Source organism: Microtus ochrogaster, chromosome 16, assembly GCF_000317375.1.
Source record: "Microtus ochrogaster isolate Prairie Vole_2 chromosome 16, MicOch1.0, whole genome shotgun sequence".
Classification (NCBI taxonomy): domain Eukaryota; kingdom Metazoa; phylum Chordata; class Mammalia; order Rodentia; family Cricetidae; genus Microtus; species Microtus ochrogaster.
In genome coordinates, this window is record NC_022018.1 from 15,228,596 (window position 1) to 15,248,515 (window position 19,920).

General features: G+C 39.1%; 1 protein-coding gene across 1 annotated transcript in view; it reads left to right on the forward strand.

Moving 5' to 3' along the window:
- Window positions 1-19,920, forward strand: part of Myo3a (myosin IIIA) — a 207,223-nt gene that overhangs the window by 35,339 nt on the left and 151,964 nt on the right. Inside the window, exons 3-5 of the mRNA XM_005354744.2 lie at window positions 2,534-2,638; window positions 3,767-3,866; window positions 17,012-17,088. Coding sequence (XP_005354801.1) covers window positions 2,534-2,638; window positions 3,767-3,866; window positions 17,012-17,088 — 282 coding nt within the window. The remainder of the gene's footprint in view (window positions 1-2,533; window positions 2,639-3,766; window positions 3,867-17,011; window positions 17,089-19,920) is intronic.

The following is a 19,920-nucleotide window of genomic DNA, read 5'->3' on the forward strand; positions in this document are numbered from 1 at the left end:
GCAGGCTTGGGGGAGGGGTCGTGTGCAAGAAAGACAGTCCTGCAGAAGAAGCTGGGGGAGGGGGGGTCTGTGCTCTGTTCCGGGACAAACCGCCCCTGGATAGCACACACTCACCCGTCCAGGTGGAACTCCACAGCACCTAAACAGGGCTGCCTGGTAGCCCAATGATCCGGGGACAAAAGGAAAAACAGGGGGCAGGCAGTGCGAGATCCAGGAGCACAGATGCACCCCTGGAACACAAGCTGAAGGTGCCCCGGGCTGCCTTGTAGGGGACCTTGGGGCCCGCCCTGTAGGCAGGCACTCACCACTCTGGTTGGGCAGCCCCAGTGTAGGAGCAGAAAACAGTTCCCAAGCAAAGGACCCAGCAGAAAACGCCAATATAACACATCTTAAACTAATATTCCACAACATGAAAGTAAGGAAGGAATGAAGGAACAAAGGAAGGAACGAAGGAAGGAAGGAAGGAAGGAAGGAAGGAAGGAAGGAAGGAAGGGAGTCTCTAGCATTGTTTTTCATAAAGTCACTAACTAGTTCTAATGCCTTGGTCCTTATAAAGCAGCAGTTCTCAACCTGTGGGCACCAGCCCATTTGGGGGCTCAAATGACCCTTTCACAGGGATCGCCTAAGACCATCAGAAAGCACAGATCTTTAAATTATGATTCATAACAGTACAAAAATTAGTTATGAGGCAGCACTAAAAATAATTTTATGGTTGGGGGCCACCACACCATGAGGAACTGTATTAAAGGGTCACAGCATGAGGAACTGTATTAAATGGTCACAGCATGAGGAACTGTATTAAAGGGTCACAGCATGAGGAACTGTATTAAAGGGTCACAGCATGAGGAACTGTATTAAAGGGTCACAGCATTGGGAAGGTTGAGAACCACTGTTGTAGAGGAATGGCCAGGCATTTTTAAAAACTCAGTTTCTTTTGAGCTGTTTGAAAATAATTTTGTAAGACAATCTGCCAGCCTGTGGTGGAAGCAGCCTGACCCTGTATGGTGTGCACCAGGCAGCAGCACTTAAATTGTGTTCATCTTCCTGAAACAAAAGAAAACAGAGGCCTTGACATTCTGGGCTGCCCACAGTCCTGAATTAGCTGGAAGTTTTATTTGAGTGAAGAAAGAAAGGAGTTATGAATGTGACTCCATTTCTTTATCTTTACTGGGGAGATAATGATGCTTACTTCCAAAAATGGTGAGGTTCACAGATAATTCATGTAAGAGTGTTGGAAATGAGCCCAGTATCCAGTAAATTCTAAATACATCATGTCTGCTACTATCTAATCCAGACGGGTTTAGCATCTCAGTAAAATTCAAAATGTTAGAAAAGACGTTGGGGAAAGAGGTATTAAATATTTCAACTTAAAATGCTAAATACACCTTTGCTTCCTCTCCTCTTCTCGGCCTGTTAGAGCTCAGAATGGTGGCTCTGTGGGTGCCCAGGCAGGGGTGCAATGATACAGAAGCAGGTGGTGAAGAAGGCCACAGACAAGATCCAGGGGAGGAGGACAAGGTTGAAAGCAGTCCATAGGGTTCAGCGTCAGGGACCAAGGACTTGCAGAATCCATGCATTCTTGCGATGTTGTTGTGGTCCAGGACCAAGTTACCTCTCTTCTCCATTCACTGCCATATCAGTGTTGGTCTGGCATGCAGACTAGGTGCCTCCTTTGAAAGTTTCAGTGTGACTTAATGTTACCTAATTTTGCAGAGCCCTGATATGAAAAGTTTCTTCACCATATTCTTTCCTTTTGTCGGTTCAGATTCTCTCTGCTTTTGTGTGCAGAGAAGGAGGGCGCTGGAGAGCAGAGGCAGTGTAATATTCCAGACTGGTTCCAAGGGTTCTATTTGCCATATTTACTTACGTGTACTTAGCAGTTTTGCCTAAAAGGAGATTTATTTCTTTTCAAGAACAATGGCAGTGGGTCTCTGATCCTACTGCACGTAATGGCTTTGTGGGAGCCTAGGCAGCTTGGATATTCACCTTACTAGAAATGGATGGAGGTGGGGGTTCCTTGGACTTCCCACAGGGCAGGGAACCCTGATTGCTCTTCGGTCTGAGGTGGGAGGGGGACTTGATTGGGGGAGGGGGAGGGAAATGGGAGGCGGTGGCGGGGAAGAGGCGGAGATCTTTAATAAATAAATAAATTAAAAAAAATGTTCATTTAAAGTAGTGTATATCCATGAACAACAGTAATTGAAATATAAGAAGTCAGTATTGCTTTTTAAGGCTTATATCCTAAATTGGGGAATAATTTGTAGAATCATAATTCCTATCCTTAAAGTTAAGCAGAAGATTCTCTTCTAAAAACTAATTTAGATGAAACCTGTCCTCTAGTTATCAGTCATATGTAATCACAAGTCCCTATGTTCACTTCATTTGTGATTTCGTGAAAATAATGAAAGTCATTTATGAGACGATTTAAACAGAATACCAGGATAATTTTTTTAAACATTTTAAGGAAACCATTCACAGGAAGAACTTTAAAACATTGTTCATTTTAATGCCCATCTGACACGCTCATTTCCAGCTGTGCAATGGAGGGTCGGTGACAGAGCTTGTGAAAGGACTTCTGAAGAGGGGAGAGAGAATGAGCGAGCCTATAATTGCATATATTTTACATGAAGCACTAATGGTAAGGACATTTGAATTCTTTGTACAATGATTAGAAAGTAGTTATAACTAAATAAAATGTAGGTCCTACTTAAAAAGTAAAACCACATTAGTATTGACTAATATACAAGGTCACATGTAGTCTGGGTGTTAAGCATAGACAATTTGGGTTTTTCATTAGAAGTCAACTTTGTTTTGATGGGCTTCTGATTTCTGCTCTTAGGTATTATTTTAATTTTTATAGATAAATATAGAATATATTTTTTTCTAGTAGTTATATTTTTATTTGCCACTATCTTAAATAAGTGTATTTAAAATGTTTTCCTTTTTGGGAATCAACAATTTTTTTTAAGACTGGAGGGCCAGCAAGAGGACTCAACAGGTAAAGTGCTTTGCTGTCAGACATGACCACCTGAGTTTAATCCTAGAACCCATATAGTGGAAGAAGACTTGCTATACAACAATGATCTGTACCCTATCAATTGTATTTTGATAAAATGCTGATTGGCCAGTAGCCAGGCAGGAAGTAGAGGCGGGGTGACGAGAACAGGAGAATGCTGGGAAGAGGAAGTCTAGTCTGCAGTCGTCACCCAGATGCAGAGGAAGCAGGATAGCAAGATGTGACTGCCTCTCCGAAAAAGGTGCCAAGCCACGTGGCTAACACACACAAGAATTATGGGCTAGTATAAGTTTGATAAGAGTTAATAAGAAGCCTGAGCTACTAGGTCAATCAGCTTATAATTAATGTAGACCTCTGTGTGTTTCCTTTGAGACTGAATGATTGCAGGACCACATAGGACAGAAAACTTGGCCAACAAAAACTGACTCCCACAAGTTGTTCTCTGATTTCTGCATGCTTGAACATGCACATGTGTGTGCGTGCACACGTGTGCACAAAGAAATTACTGCAAATATCATTAAAAAGTGTAGATATTTTTGGTGAAAGCTGAGAAGTGTGCTCTTTTTTGTGTGATTTTCTATATAGTCCAAGTTGGAAATGATACATTTAGGTTTGACTAACTCAATGTAAAATCTTAGTATTTAAACGCTGATTTTAACATTGGTATTGATTCTGCACAAGTGCACCACCTTAAAAAATGTTTCTTTGTTTTATTCTCTTAAGAATCACTATACAATTTTCACCTTCCAGGGACTTCAACATCTTCATAACAACAAAACTATCCACCGTGATGTCAAAGGGAATAACATTCTGTTGACTGCCGAAGGTGGGGTGAAGCTGGTAGATTTTGGTAAGTTTTCCTGGAAGTGCATAAGGAGCTAGCATGATTTTTATCATTTTCTGACAGGTTTGCCTTTCTGAGTTGAGAGTAAGAAAACAAATTAATATCTTTCAGTTAATTTGGCAGATGAACCTCCCAGCTACTGAGTCATTCAGTTTAACCCCAGATCACATCTGTACATGTTAATATGTAGTTTATCCAGCAGGCCAGGCAACATCCCAAATGGTTAAGCCTATTCTGAGAGGCCACTGCCTAGCCTCTGTTAGTGATTGCTTTTTCAAGAGACACATGTCCAAGTCCAGGATTTTGAATGAGAGGAGATCTTCAAGGATCCCAGAAGATCACTTCAAGATCACTCATCCTTAGAGGTAAGCAGGAGATACGTGAAGGATGTTCTTGAGAATCCGTGTGTCTTATCATGATGCCCAAAAGGTCTTTGTTTACCTTTGTGACCATGGTGCTCTCCTGAAGAAGGCACATCTGTGCAAAGAAAGAACTGGGGAAGGTCCTGGATGACATGATTCAACCCAAAGATCAATTACTTTTCTGCCTTCCTTTTCTCTGTTGTGTAATAGAAAATTCCCACGGTTACCAAGCTGGTTGTTATTGTGTGGTAACCCAAGACACAGTGTGTCCCTCATCTGAATAGCTGCTTTTTACTTTGAAGGTGATTCTGTACTTTGTCATGTTTGAACTTCTAAGCCTGTGACATTGGTGACAGTATTCCAGGACATCTCAATGTTGTTCTGAGACATTCTCTTCTTTCCTCTCTGTGTCCCAACTTGTGCTCCAAGATCCTATGAATTTCTTTATTTATAAATTCATCACACAATTATTTGGTCTTATAGGTAAGTTAAGACACTCAGAAATGTATGTGGATAGGCAGAGTCTTTTACGATCAAGGTTGTGCCTCATTCTATTCTGGAGAATTACTGCTTTGATCATAGCAGTTCACTGAATATGAATTGAATCAACAAATTTTCTTTTATTTGGCTTTCTGAAATCTAAAGCGCAATAAATTTGACTGATTTAATTTCAAAGTTACTGTAAAGTCCAAGTCTATAATGGTCTGGGTTACCCAAGGCTTGATTTTCAGAGCACGCATAGATCTGGATGAATAGCATACTCATCTAATATGCCTTGCACAGCACTGTTTGTCTTAAGTGAACTTCTGCAGACTGCTGAGCAGCAGTGAGATTGACAGTGGATACCTGAGTCATAAACCAGGTGCAGCCAGTCTGTGTTGCTGATTGAGTTCAGAGCCATATGATTGGATGATCAGGCAGGTTAATGTGTAATAAAGACTTTTGTTTGGAAATTCAAAATACTAAGAACAATGAAACACTTTACCCCCATTGTGCCACAGGAAGGACCATTATTCTACCTAGAAAATAATGCTTTCTCCATTCTAAGACATACCCGGTGGAGAACTTGATACTGAACTTAAGAGCTTGCTCTTAGATGCATAATCTGTATTAACAGATGTTTAAAAACAAGTATAAACATCTCCAGACATTAAAGAAAAATCTGAGAAGCCAGTGGCCTTGACAAACATATTTTCAGAGATATTTTCCAAAGTCTATTAAAATAATATATATTATAGCTAGATTACAAGTAAGGTAGTTGCTCTTTTTGTTGTTTGTTTGCTTATTTGTTTGTTTTGTTTAGAGTTTTAAACCTTGTATCTTCTGGAAAAGCACTGTGTTAAACTTTGCTCCCAGCCCTTGCTAACCTTGTATTAGACATCTTTACAAATACATGGATAAGAACAAAACAAGAGCTTTGGTTTTATATTATTTTGTTTGTAGACTTTCAGCGATCATTAGAAAATAGGGCCAGTTGTCTATTAAATGTGCTCTTGGTGTCCAATGCCCAAGGCCCATTATTTACATGTATGATACTGTTTATATATAAACATTTTCCATGGTAAGCAGATATCTAATTTGGTTCTCTAAAATGGACCATAGGGCTTTTTATGATTACAAACTCAAGGTGATATATATATATATATGTGTGTGTGTGTGTGTGTGTGTGTGTGTGTGTGTGTGTGTGTGTAACAATTCTCATTGAAAGAAGAAATTATAAGATGTAATAAACCACAAACTGCAACATCAAGCCCAAGAGCAACATCTTCATTTGATGAGTAAATCAAATTTTCTGAGATGGATTCTTCTTGGAGCAATAGGATTTAGAATAAATCTTACTTTAATTTCTTGCATCCTAAAGCTCATAGAGCTCATTAGGGTCGCTGAAGAAAGTGGCTGTTAGTCAGGTCATATACTTAAATCTAAGGATTCAGAACTAGGTACCACCAGGAAAAGAGAACATGCGCTGCTTGTCTTTCTGGGTCAGGGTAACTTCACTCAGTAAAATATGTGTGCTTTCATCCATTTACCTAAAAATTCCATGAAGACATTTTTCTTTGCAGATGAGTATTACTCCATAGTGTATATGTATCATATTTGCCTTCTCCATCTTTTGGAAGATAGTCAGGTTATCTCTATTTCCTAGTTATTGTAAATAGGGTAGACATCAATACGAGTGAGCAAGTATATGTGGATTAGGATGGTGAGTTCTTAGGGTTTATGCCAAGGAGTGCTATAACTGGATCATATGGTAGATTTACTTTTAGCTTTTTGGTAATTCTCTACGCTGGTTGCCAGAGTGACTGTACCAGTTAGCAATCCCACAAGCAGTGAATGAGGGGTTGATCCTTATCCCCTACATCATCAACAGTGTGTTTTCAAGTTGTTTCCTTGGTCTTAGTTATTCCAAGCAGAGTAAGATGAAATCTCAAAATAGTTTTATTTTGCATTTTCCTAATTACTGAGAGTGTTGAACACATATTAGATGTGTTTTTAATCCATTTTTATTTCTTTTTGTTTAAGAACTCTCTGTTCAGACCCACAGCGTAGTTTTTAGTTGTGTCATGTGTTTTCTTGACTCTGTCTTTTAAGTTCCTTATATATTCTGGATTTTAATCTCTGACAGATACGTAACTGGGAAAGATTTTTCTCTCACTCTCTAGGCTTCCTCTTACTTGATTGTTTCCTTAGCTTTACAGAACTTTTTAATTTTATGAGGAATCATGTGTCAATCATTGGCCTAATTCCTGTACAAATAGATCCTATTCAGAAAGTCTTTTTTATGCCTGTATCTTGGAGGGTAGTGCCTACATTTTCTTCGAGTTCTTTTACATGTCATATTTCACATTGAGGTCTTTGATCCATCTGGAGTTGATTTTTGTGCTACATGATAGATATGCTTCTACTTTCATTCTTTTACATGTGGCAAAGCTAAATAAATTCTATAGGTTATGTATGCAAGTGTACATATAGCATTCCAGGCACCTAGGAAGGTTTGGTCATTAAGAGACATAACGACGACAACAAAATTACAAGTGTATGAGACACTTGTCTTGAGCTGACTTCTTTACAACTATGAAAACTGGACAATGAAATGCTCCCCAGAGCAGCGGCTGAATGTGTTTGAGATGGCATGTCTCAGGAGGATTCTAGGCATCACACGAAGAGATAGACTGCACAATGATGACGTTTAGAAATATCTCCATCTACAAAAGGAAGTAAACTACAAGATATGGCAAAGGCACCTTCTGCCATGTTATGAGAATGAATGATGACAGGTACCAGAAGATAGCACTGCTTGGAGGACTGCATGGGATAAGATGAAGAGGAAGACCCCAAAAATGCTGGATAGACAGTATGAAGGAAGACTGGGGAACCTTGGTATGACAATAACACAAGCATTTAAGACTGCCCGGGATAGGAACAACTGGAAAACTGGCATAAATGGGCTGTCCATGCATGCTTAAGCATTGCCAGGACATAAAATGACAACGATGACAATGATGGATAATGATGACATGTATATATGCATACATATACATGTAACAATAATAATGAAAGGAACTGTGAAACTAGAATGGGGGAAACGTTAAAACTAGGAGAGTGACGGACAATAGTGATGATGTAAATGTAGCGCTCATATATGAATTGCTCAAAAATATAAGCCTATTTAAAAATAAGGATATTTACATTTCATCTCTTGTACATTGCTATAGGCACAGTAACTATCTGACACATGGTTGTTCCATTATGAAATAAGAATTCCCAGATGTCCCTTTATGTTTCTAATAAGTAGCTTTTTACTACAGCAAAGTCGGTATTATTTTAAATATTAAGAAATATAATTATACAAAAGTAGGACTTAGCTTGTTAGCACTAACCATAAGCATAGTCTGTCTGAGAACAGTTTTTGTGGTTAAGGGAGACATACAATTGTGGAAAGCCACCAGACCCCTTAGAGAGCTAGGAGACTAGTGAGCTGGTTAAAACTTTTAATGAGGTGCATCAGTGGTCATGGGTGCATGGTCATATAAACAAAATGAGCTCCCAGGAGGTAACTTCTTTAGGCAGGTCAGCTAATGTTGAAAAAGCTGTCCTTATCTATAATATAAACTGAAAATGAGACTCGGCTTAAAGACAGCCCGCAGCCTTCCTCTTTGTGGAATTTTCCCTGGGGAATGTCCTTTCTAATAGGACACTTAGCATTTTGGCACAGGAGCATGAGGTGACATCTCGTGATTTACTTAGACATCGTTCTTATGACAGAGTAGTTTATGCCTTTAAATCTCTCATTATCCACATGTCCCATTTTATATTAAATCCCTAGTGTGTAATGTAGGTCAAAGCGAAGTTGTTAATAAACCACTTGTTAGGATTAAATGAGGAAGGCACACTTAAATTTGGAGACTTCTTTCTTCCTAAGCATTCGGAAAGGGCCGTTAGTAGGTGGGACAGGCAAGCACTGGAAAGTTGTTACTTTTCACCCAATTTAGGTCCCGACAGAGGTCAGGAAGGTGTCCGCAATGGGAGGGGGTTAGTTATGGTGCCATAGGATGTAGTCTTGGGTTCCCAAGTGGAAGAAGAAGGGCATCTATGAGGGGTGGCCATGGTGATGTCAAGTGGATTTTCAGGCCTAAAGTGAGGTGGATACAGCATCTGCATAGGGGTGGGGGTGGGGGCTAGAGATTGCAGCCACGATAGCCTCAGGAAATTAACCAGGACTTCTGCCTGATTGAGAAAGGAATTACAAATGTGGAGAAAGATATGTGTAGGTGTCAAATATAATAATACAAGCTTCATGTTCAGGAGAGGTCAATCAATACAGATTAGATAGCTTTCGTATATTTTTTTTTAAGAGAAAGAATATAAAGTTTAGGGAGGTGGGGAAGATCTGAGAGGAGCTGGGGGAAGGGATCAAAACATAGGAAAATTTCAAAGAATAAATAAAACCATTATCTTAAAATAAAGAATGTGTATTGTGAAATGCGTATATGTGTTTATTTCTTTATCATCTCCACTAATGAGAAGCTCAGGTCTAGTCTGGATTTGGTTTAAAAATAACAATTCCCAACTAAGCAAAAGTCAGTTCCTTTAGAGGAAGAATTGTTTTAGGGTTATGTCAGATAGCCGGGGACCTACCTTGTCCAAAATGTTAAAACTTCTCAATGAGTGTGGACCCATGTCAAAGGAACACAGATATCAACTTGGAGCAAGAGCCATTCATCAAAATTGCGATCATTTGAGCATTAAAATGATAATAATGTTGTAACCATAGAAATCCATTGAACAAAACAGAAGTCCATTAGTCCACACTGGCACACATATGTGCATGAATAGATGAGAGATGCAAAAACCTCCTATCACAGATAAAGACAGAAGGAATGGTGGAGCTCCAAATCATCATTCATCTCTCACCATAGTGATAATTAATTTATCCAATAGATGTCTATGTTAAAGGGTCAAATTTTGAATAAAACTAGGGTAGTCTCAGACATGACATACCTGCCCACAAAGTGTTTATTAGGCAAAAAGGTAAAAGAGAAATTTTTGGGAGGAGAAGTCTACAGACAGGTGTCAATCAAGTCAGAGTGAACATGGCTGATCACAGGAAGAATGAAATCAGTTGACCTGACGGGATGAGCCCTGTGTCGCATCCATTGTATTCCTGCCAAAGCTGAAATCATGACATAATTTCCACCAGTTCAAACTGGGGAATAGTCTATGAACTAACAGGCTTAAAATTTGAGAAATGTGCAGGTTTTGAGATTCAAGGAATGATGGAGTAGCTGGCCAGACTGCAGATCACAGAGATGGGGCAACGCATGAAGAGAACATGATCTTGGGTGCATTTTGGTTTTGCTGCAGTTTTGGTAGCATTGTTGAAACTCAAGGTTTGTAGATTACATGATAGAATTTATGAGTTAAAACCTAACAATTTTGATGATTACAAAGCAGGAATATCCTTGTTTGTAGTAATTACAGACTATTTAGGGATGGGAAAGACATTGTTTTGGGCCATCTACTACCAAATGAGGCAGGGCATTAAAAAAAATGAAATGAAAATCTTGTATCTCTTTTGCCAACTTTTTACTAACTCTGGGATTAGGTCAAAATAAAAATGGAAGGCCAGGTGAGTTGGCTGTCACCTTTCATCCTGGCATTTGGAGGCAGAGGTAGAGGTAGGTAGATCTCTGTGAGTTCTAGGTCAGACTGGTCTACAAAGAAAGTTTCAGGCTAACGAGGGTTTAGTAGTGAGACACTGTGTCTAAGAACAATGACAACAAGCAAAAACAACAAAGCAAACCAAAATTCCTTTCAGTCTACGTTCCCGCTGAGACCTCTCGGTCACCCTCTAGGGTCTTTACAGGAAGCAGAACTCATGTTGGCTCCGACAAGAAAAGCTCAACTGTATCAAACCCTTCCAACTTTCATTGATCTGGGAATATCTGAAAGTTCTCCCTTGTTAGGGGAGGATAATTTAGAAGATATAGAATTATTAAATAGGAGAGATCTAACAATTTCAGTTCACTAACTCTGGCTTCACTGTTCCTGCAGAGAGATGAACTCCCAATCTTGTTGTGGGTCCGTTATGTGAAGTCACTTGTCTCATTCTGTTCCAAAATTCTACCTCAGACAGTCTTTGTGGAGGTGGGAGGCAGGGCAGTGTCCTTTATCTCCCCTTACTTACAGTTTATTGACTTTTATATGTGCTTGTATTTGTCTTCCATAGGGTTTGGAAACATTTGGGCCATCATGTTTTGAATAATCTTCCCCTTTCTCTTTTCTCCTTGGATCCAACTGTGCATCTATGTGTCTCCATGAAGGCATCTCATGAATTCCTGGGCTCTGTTCACCACAATCTTTCATTGTGTTCACATGACTGAAAATTTCAGTTGTCTTTCTTCAAACTCAGATTCTTATACTTGCTCAAATCTTTAAATCTTGCCGCTTAAGAGTGTGTTTAGTTCCTTTTCTTTCATGACTTTGAGGAAATATCGACAGAAACAGGCTTATATTTTAAGAACACACCCATGGTGGTAAAGGCACAGCAGAGGACATGGTGGCAGGAATACACAGGGAGACCAAGAAGCAGAGGGCAAGGAATACTAGCACCCTACTTACTGTCTCCTTTTGACCTTTCTATCCAGCTTGGGACTGTGGCCCATACTACAATGCCACCTACATTTAATCCAGACATCCCTCTCTACTTACACCTCTCTGGAAACACTCATAGACAACCCAAGGAGAGACCTCATAAATCCTTTAGGGCAGTGGTTTTCACCCTTCCTAATGCTGTGACCCTTTAATACAATCCCTCATGTGGTGGTGACCTCCAACCATAAAATTATTTTCATTACTGCCTCATAGATGTTATTTTGGTTCTGTTATGGATGGCAATTTAAATATCTGTGTTTTCCAATGGTCTTAGGCAACTCCTATAAGAGGGTCATTTGGCCCCCAAAGAAGTCTCAATCCATATGTTGGGAACCACTACTCTGGGTATTTCTCAATTCAACCAATTTGACATTCAAAATTAACTATCACAATGAATTTCTTCTTAGACTTTTTTTTTAAAAAAATTGGTCTGCAATTTCACTGAGACCCAAGTGTTTCTGTCTTTGTTTAGTTCTCTGAGCATATTTGGATAGTCCTGTTTGAAGCCTTTGTTTAGCAAGCCCATCGTCATTCTGTACTTTCTCAGGCATGCTTTTTGTGAGCTTTTTTTTTCTTTGCCATTATTCCCTGTGTCCTTTGTATGCCTTTAAATTTGTTTCTGCCACTGAAGCTGGTTCTTTATGTCTGGTGATATAGAAGTTCTGAAAAGCAGACTCTTCCTTTCCCAGGGTTTGCTAAGGTGAGCGTGCACACACACGCTTTGCATGCGTCTCTCTGCCAAGGGTCACCCTGAAATATAAACATAAAATCTTCTTAGGCTTGTTTCAAGCCTGTTGTCTGTTTTCCCATCTAAGTCTCCACCTTTGTCTTCATTTGGGTTTTCTTTGCCACAGCTAGGGATCAGATTGCAGGTCTGTGTAAGACAGAGGAGCACTCTACCCCTGAACTATACTCCCAGCCCCTGGGTACTTCTGAAAGTTCTAGGCTTTCATTTTTTCCATTTCAAAAAGGAAGAAGTTCAAGGGGGAAACACTAGGTGAAAGTTGCCTTTAGTTTTAGGCTTCAATAGAGTTGACCTTGCAGCTGTAGCGGGGAGGGAAGGACTCTAAAGCCACAGCAGAGGTTCTTCCTAACCCTCCAGAAAGAGATGCATAGGGTGTGCTCTGATTTCCCCAAGACACTACATCTGGTTCTCTTAAAGCTGTGACTAGAATGTCTATAACCTAATAGAACTCATTTCACAGATTTACTTACAAGGCTGGGGACTCTTGGGCAGCCCTAAATTTGCAGCATAAGCTATGGCAGCAGTAGGGATTTGGAGAGTTGGGGGAGTCCCGGAGTCTGATTGAGTAAGGCCCAACTACATTGCAGAGGCTTGATCTGATTGTAGTCCATGAGGGTAAATGCTGATTTACCCAAAAATCACCTCCACATAAATATACACAATATTGTTTGACCAAGTATCTTTGCACCATAATCCTATCAATTAGACACATGACAGTAACCACCGCACTGCCTTAACCTCAACTGCAGAATGATACTCTTGGATGGTGTAAAGTATTTTATGGCCTCTTACAGTGAAAATTATATATATTATAAAATTATATAATATATTTTATAAAATTATATATGCACATACATACATATATATTTTAATTCAACTCTCATTCATTCAGTTTTATCATTGTTGTTTAGAGTTTTGCTTTAACGATGTCTGTTAAAAATTAGAAATAACAAATTAGATATTTCTGCCATCTCTCTGAAATCCTGAAGAAATTCCTGAACACCAGTATAAATCCTATGCATTTCTTTTCCTGGACGTGGGATTTGTAAAATTGAAACAGCCAGCAAGGCTTTTTCGCTGGGCCTAGAATAGCCTGAAAATTCCCCAGCAAAGCAAAAGGCTGGAGATCATTAGCATAAACCTGTGTAGCGTCCCTGTGGCTGTGATTCTGAGTGGATTTCTACTGCCTGTTCAGCGTGATCTCTGTTTGGCCTCCTGCTCCTTTCCATAATGTCTCCCTATCCTAAGTTTTCTGCCTGGAATTTTCCACCCTTCAGCGTCTTCTCTCCTGAGATGATTATGTAACTATTCACTTTGGTGACTAATTCCTTTTGTTACTCTCTGGACAAACTGTCTTTCCTAATCTTTTTACTTCCTGGGGCTACTGAACTCATGCTTTAGTTCTTTGTGGCTTTTTAAAGTAATTTACGCCAATTATCCAGAGTTCTGTGCTTTTAATCTTCTTAGCTGTTTTTCTTGTGGGAATTTATGGTGAGTAAAAATGCAGCTCACCCTAAAAAAAACCTGCTTCTGCTCAGCTTTATTTCATTCACCGGAAGTAAGACTTTGACAAGCTGTCTGTGGGGTTGAATCTTGGTGAGTGAAATGATCTTGAGGCATAATGGGAACTGGAGAAGCATCATCGAATGTGGGCTCTAACAAATGCCATTTTGGGTCTTGCTGTATCAGAATGGGATGTGCTCCTGTTTTTAATGTTACAATCACCTCATATTCTCAAGAACACCTTTCTGACATAGTTGTATTGTTCACTTGTGTGTTTGTGTTTTCTTTGTTTACCACAGTTTGCCCCTGAAGGAGTGATGCGTAATTTGTTTTCTTAAAGATCTTCGATGACACCAAATGACGCAAGCGTCTCCAAGGGTGTTGTAGTCTGTCACCTGAGCCCTGCCAGTGGTCTTTGTAGGGGATAGCAACACCGGTGTATGTGCAAACTACAGTTCACATTTAAGAATAGTTATTCCTCTGTCCAGTTATTATTGTAATGGCATCCTTTAAAATACCTGTCAGCAGAGAGAACCACTTCTGTTTCTATGGGCAGTGTCCCTATTTGGATTTGCTTTTTAATCATTCAGGCTATTTGATCAGAACCCTTGGAGGCCAACTGTTTGCCTCAGAAAATCCTTAATGCCATATGAATATAAACTATGTAGTATAGTTTCTTATAAGCACAGAGCCTCTCAGCCTTAAAAATTCAAAATTGCCTATTGTCCTTGTCAATTTGCTGTTTAAGATCTAAAGTCCCTGGGACTTTGGATTTAGAGTTTCTTTGTTCTAAGCAATATAAACTAACTCTGACCACTGTTAAACCAGGATGCTGTAGACAGTACTGGCTGCTCAGAGAACTGAGGGAGAATTTGGGGGTGTGGCTACTTTGGACCTCTGGAGGGAATGAACCTTCTTGCTGCTGGCTAAACTCTAACACTTTGCCTTCTTAAGTGTCTCTATTCATAATTCACTTTTTAAGAAACATAATGGAATGCCAGGATCATATGCCATGCCTCTATATTCTGTCCTTAGCGTTCTGCCCATTTACATTTCTGTGTCGTGTAGAAGAATGTTCCTTGAAAGCCAGCTTTGTGTATGAATTCCAACTCTAGCTCAGATGTGACCACTTACCAAAAAATGCCACTTCTTCTGGCATAATCTTTATGCCTAGAAAACAAAATGTTAATTAGCTTAAAAAGTCGCTTTTCTACTAGGAACAAATCTTGATTTTTATTTTGTTATGTGTGGCCTTTTGGTTTTTTTTTATTCTCTTTCTCTTTATATATCACTTAAATGACATTTGAACTGCTAAGCTATATTTATCAAATAGAGGCAAAAATAATAACCAAGGGTTAACTAAAACTTAGCTTTTCTTAAGTGATTAAAAATACCATTAGAGTAAGTTTTAGAAAATTTATGTTCATTTTAAATTAAAACTTCTTTTAAAATTCCATCTATATAAATTGCTATACTATCATGCAATCCAATTTAATTACACTGACTTTAGTTCATAGATGATATGAAACAAAATAGAATGCTTAGAGCTAAGTTTAATTTTTCTAATGGCACGGGGTTTTGATCCTACTTCATGTTCTGGCTTTGTGGGAGCCTAGCCAGTTTGGATGTTCACCTTCCTAGACATGGACGGAGGGGGGAGGACCTTGGACTTTCCACAGGGCAGGGAACCCTGACTGCTCTTTGGACTGGAGAGGGAGGGGGACTTGGTGGGGGGGAGGGGGAGGGAAATGGGAGGCTGAAACTTTTTTTCCTTTTCTCAATAAAAATAAATAAATAAATAAAACAAAAAAAGAATGTCTTCAAATAAATGTTCTTTCTATGCTATAAAAAAATAAAAAATAAAATGTATGGAACAGAAGTAGAGGCTGAAGTTTAGAAAGGATGTATTATGGGTTAATGTCCTTTTCACATGGTCTGTTGGGAAATATTGATGATGAACTTTAAGAATTCATTAGATAATTGCCCTGGAATTTGAAAAAAAAAATAATATGTAGTAAAGATGTTATTCTCTAATAGTTAATATTTTACAGGCAAGCTTTAAAGAAACTAAATTAGGACCATATTTATGTCCAGCTCTACAAGTTCCAAGGGAAGCAACTGACATAGAACCAGAGCCTAGTCCCTCCCAGACTGGTCAAGAATCCTATCGCAGAAGTGACCATTTGACCAAATCCGGCCTTTTAATTTCACAGTAAAAAGTAAATGTTATCTTGAGAGAATAAAGTCTCAATTAATACTTTCCTCTGCTGGGCTCCTCAGATAAGCAGCAGAGAGCAGCCTTCTTGGGACTCGCTGAGGAGAGGACTTGACTAAGCAGGGACATCAAGGAGTGAAAACTTACAGCCTGGATGGAGTCCCTCAGAGGCCAGGAGCAGCACATCCTAGGAGGCATGTGCATGAGGAGTATTTATGAACGCCAATGGAGAGATCGTAATCCACATTTGGTTCTGAAGTTTAGGGGAGTTTAGGTTCTGAAGTTTAGGAATAACTAGGCGGAAATAGTAGAATGATGATCAGAGTGTTCGGCTAAACGTGTTCATTATAGTTTGTAAGCTCTCTAAAGAAAAAAAACGATTCTAACTGGATGGTAATGAGGAGTGTACGATGATATGTGTGTCTCAGAAAACAAGAGGAAGTAGCTGTAGATGCTTTAGTCAACATAAAGAAACATTAGCCATCAGAGGAGATAGATGCGTTTAAGTTTATTTAAACATTGCAGTGTGTGTGTGTACATTGAAACATCATGAGGTTTCTCATAAATGTGCATAATTTTGTGGGGTTTTATTCAGTTAAAAATAAATTTAAATTTTAAAAAGGAGCAGGTGTTAGTGCAGGTGTTGGTTTAGGTAGAGGAAGGTAGATCGAAACGTTCAGTCAGATGATATATAACTAGAACAAGGTTAGCAAAGTAATTGTATATGTATTTTCAGGTCAACTTCTATGGGCATATAACCTTATAGAAACATTCTTTGGTTCACTAGAATTTGTTCAGGGGAAGGAAGATGATAACAAACACCATTCAAATAATAAATACAAGTCAAACTATGTGATACAAATAGTTTACCATGTAGACTATCAGAAAAGGTGGAGAGCACTGTAATTGGGCAGAACAGAAGCCACCATGAAGAAAGTTAAGCCTTCAGACAGGGCTAGCAGTTGTATAGAATTTGGATATGGAAGATAAAAACAGGAGGGTCAATCTGTATTTTGGATAGAGATCCTGATTGGGCTCCTTAAAGGTAAGGTTCAAGTACAGAGGCAGCTCTGAGGGAACAGACTTCTGATATGAATTTGTAAGAACATAGCAGCTAGAATCTCTTACATGAGTGGTTAATGCAGGAAACCATCTCCTCTCTCCTCTCTAGGTGTGTCTGCACAGCTCAGCAGCACCCGGCACCGTCTCAACACCTCCGTAGGAACGCCATTTTGGATGGCTCCTGAGGTCAGAGAGTTTTGAAGGAGACAAGTTCTCCTTTTCACGCGTGCTTTTTCTCCCTAAATGTGCTGGAACATACCACAAGAAAAGGTTTTCTCTGTTGTTTTATTGTGGGGGTTGTATGTGAGCAAGAAGGAACAAGGGGAATTCTGGGTAAACTTGCTGTGAAGGAATGCATGAATAAATTGAAAGATGAGCAAGCAAATCGGGCGAGGTAAAGAGATTGCTTAATTTTTCTTGAAATTTACTTTTAGTTGTCAAGCATGTATCTGTAGTCTGGATATTTGCATGCTGTTTTATTTTTAACTCTTTATTGCTATTACTGCGTTTCCTTTATTATTCTTTGGTGTTTTATCGGGTCTCTGTATCCTCTTCCTTCATTCTTCTGAAGGCTAGCATTGCAGTTGTCACTGTTGGTCTGAACCTCTAAAAGTGGCGACAGTCTGAGCTCACCACAGACAGGATTCTGACCCGGTAAACACTTAGCATCTTCAGAAACAGTGTGAAGTGGGTTTCTGTTTGCCGGGGAAAGCCATTACTTTCCTGTTGGATCCTACAACGCCCAAATCTGGATAAGGCATCTGGTTGTCTATTAACTCAAACAAGTCTCCAACAGATCAAAGCCCTATGCTAGTTCCCAGGCTGTTTCAGATAAGCTGCCCTCCTCCCACAACATAACCCTTTTTAATTAGCAAGACCCCTCTCCCCATACACACACCATTTTTGCTATCTTCTCTGCTCCTGAGAGATAGCCATGCCAGTCTTCAGTCTGCTGCTCTGCATCTGTCCTTTCCCTCTGCTCTTATCTCTGCCCCACCCCATCACACACACACACACACACACACACACACACACACACACACACACACACCAAAAGATAACCTTGGCAGATTGATCCCCATTAACCTTTCTTTCTACCCATGGAGCAGTCTAGCTCTATGGTTCACTATGCCCTCACTTGTATCCCACTATTTGGCTACATTTTGTTTTTAAATAATAATCAACATTTTAAGAAAACCCTTGACCTTTTATATTAGATTCAGGTCCGTCAACCTATGTGATGAGTTCTTATGTTAAATCACCAGCCTGGGAACTAAGTGCAACTTTCGTAGACTTTTTTCACTATTACCTTAGGGGACTGGTAGATAAACTCCTAAAGCATCTGAAAGTTCATGAATTAAACCTTCTGCCAACAGCCCACATTAAAAAAATTTAATGTTTTTAATCTTTTTAATTATATTATATCAATAAAAGCACTTAGTTTTGAAAACGCTCTTTGTATCTATTGGGAAAGCTTTGCTATTTATATATGATGTTCAGGCAGCAAAGGGAGAAGTTGTTCAAATGCTACATTAATACTGCAAAATCTTCCAATTAAATTTGTTTGGAAATGAAATCCTGGTATGCTATTTCTGTTTAACTATTAATTCAGTTATTACTTATTTTTGAAAAGTTAAAAAATAACATGTAGGAAAAGGATACAATTTTAATAAGTGTTTTTGACGCTCCAATGGATTAAAACCCTTTTAATGGGAGCACATCTGTGAAGAAATGAAGTCATTGTCATGCAAAAGCCAGCACAAAAGTCAATGAAAAAATCTGAAATAAGAGCCTCTTCACAATTTGTTCTGATAAAACATCAGTATTTTTAAATTTTACAAAAGTGAGAGGTCAATAAAAATGTAATTCTGTGCCAAATATTGTACTTTATTTACATATATTTATACTTGAAGCATAAGATGATTGTAGTGTTGTATGAGAAACATTTAGGCTTTATATTTTATGTTAGTTTGTAGTAACAAAATCACAATTATACATTTGCTTGCTTGCCTGTAGTAGAAGCAGTCCTTTACATGTGACTGCTAGTCACCGTTTTGTTGTCATTACTTTGTGCCTGTTCTCTTCTCTCTGTTATATGTGCTCTCTGATCCTGAAGAGCATGCTCTGAATAACCAGCTTTCTACCTGCAGGGTATCCCACATGCCCCATGTTGTTAGTAATAGCGTTTCTGCTGATCTGGAGATGCTGCTCTGTGCAGAACACTTACCTGGCATGCATGAGGCCCTGTGTCCAGGGAACCGGGGTACTCAAAGCATTTAAAGACACATTCATAAGAATTAGAAGGAAACAGGTAAACACATACAATATGCTCATCATTAAAAAACGTCATGGTGTTTTCAAAATTAACCACTTGGAAAGTGAAATTCTTGGTTAACATTTTAAATTTTAATTCTACTTTAAAGACAGCACGCTTTGCCGTTTTCTCATCTTCCTATCATCTATTCATCTTTCTATCATCTGTCACTTACCCACATATCACCTATCAATATTTACCTTTTAAAAAAGGCACTGATATGTTTATATTCAGATATTCACTGTTATGGCTTCCAGTGCCAGCTCTAAGGGGACTCATTTGTCATGAAGAAGTAGTCTTTCCTGAACAGTGTATATGAAAGATGCCAACTCAACTCTTGAAGCCCACACAGGGATTTTTTTGATGTTTGCTCGATTCACCAATGAGAAATGTCCCACAGAGACTTCCATACTGTAGTTAAGTGGTGAGGCTTTAAGTTGCCATCACCCTCAAAATTAATTTCTGTCTTGTGAGATGACATTCACAAAATTTGAAACTTTTTAAAAATAATGGTTTCCAACAGCCAGTAAGACGGCTCAGCAAGTAAAAGAGCTTGTCATGAAGCCTGATGACCTGAGTTTAAACTGTGGAACCCACATGGCAAAAGGAGAAAAGTCCTGCAAGTTGTCTTCTGAACTTCATACATGCATGGTCTCTCTCTCTCTCTCTCTCTCTCTCTCTCTCTCTCTCTCTCTCTCTCTCTC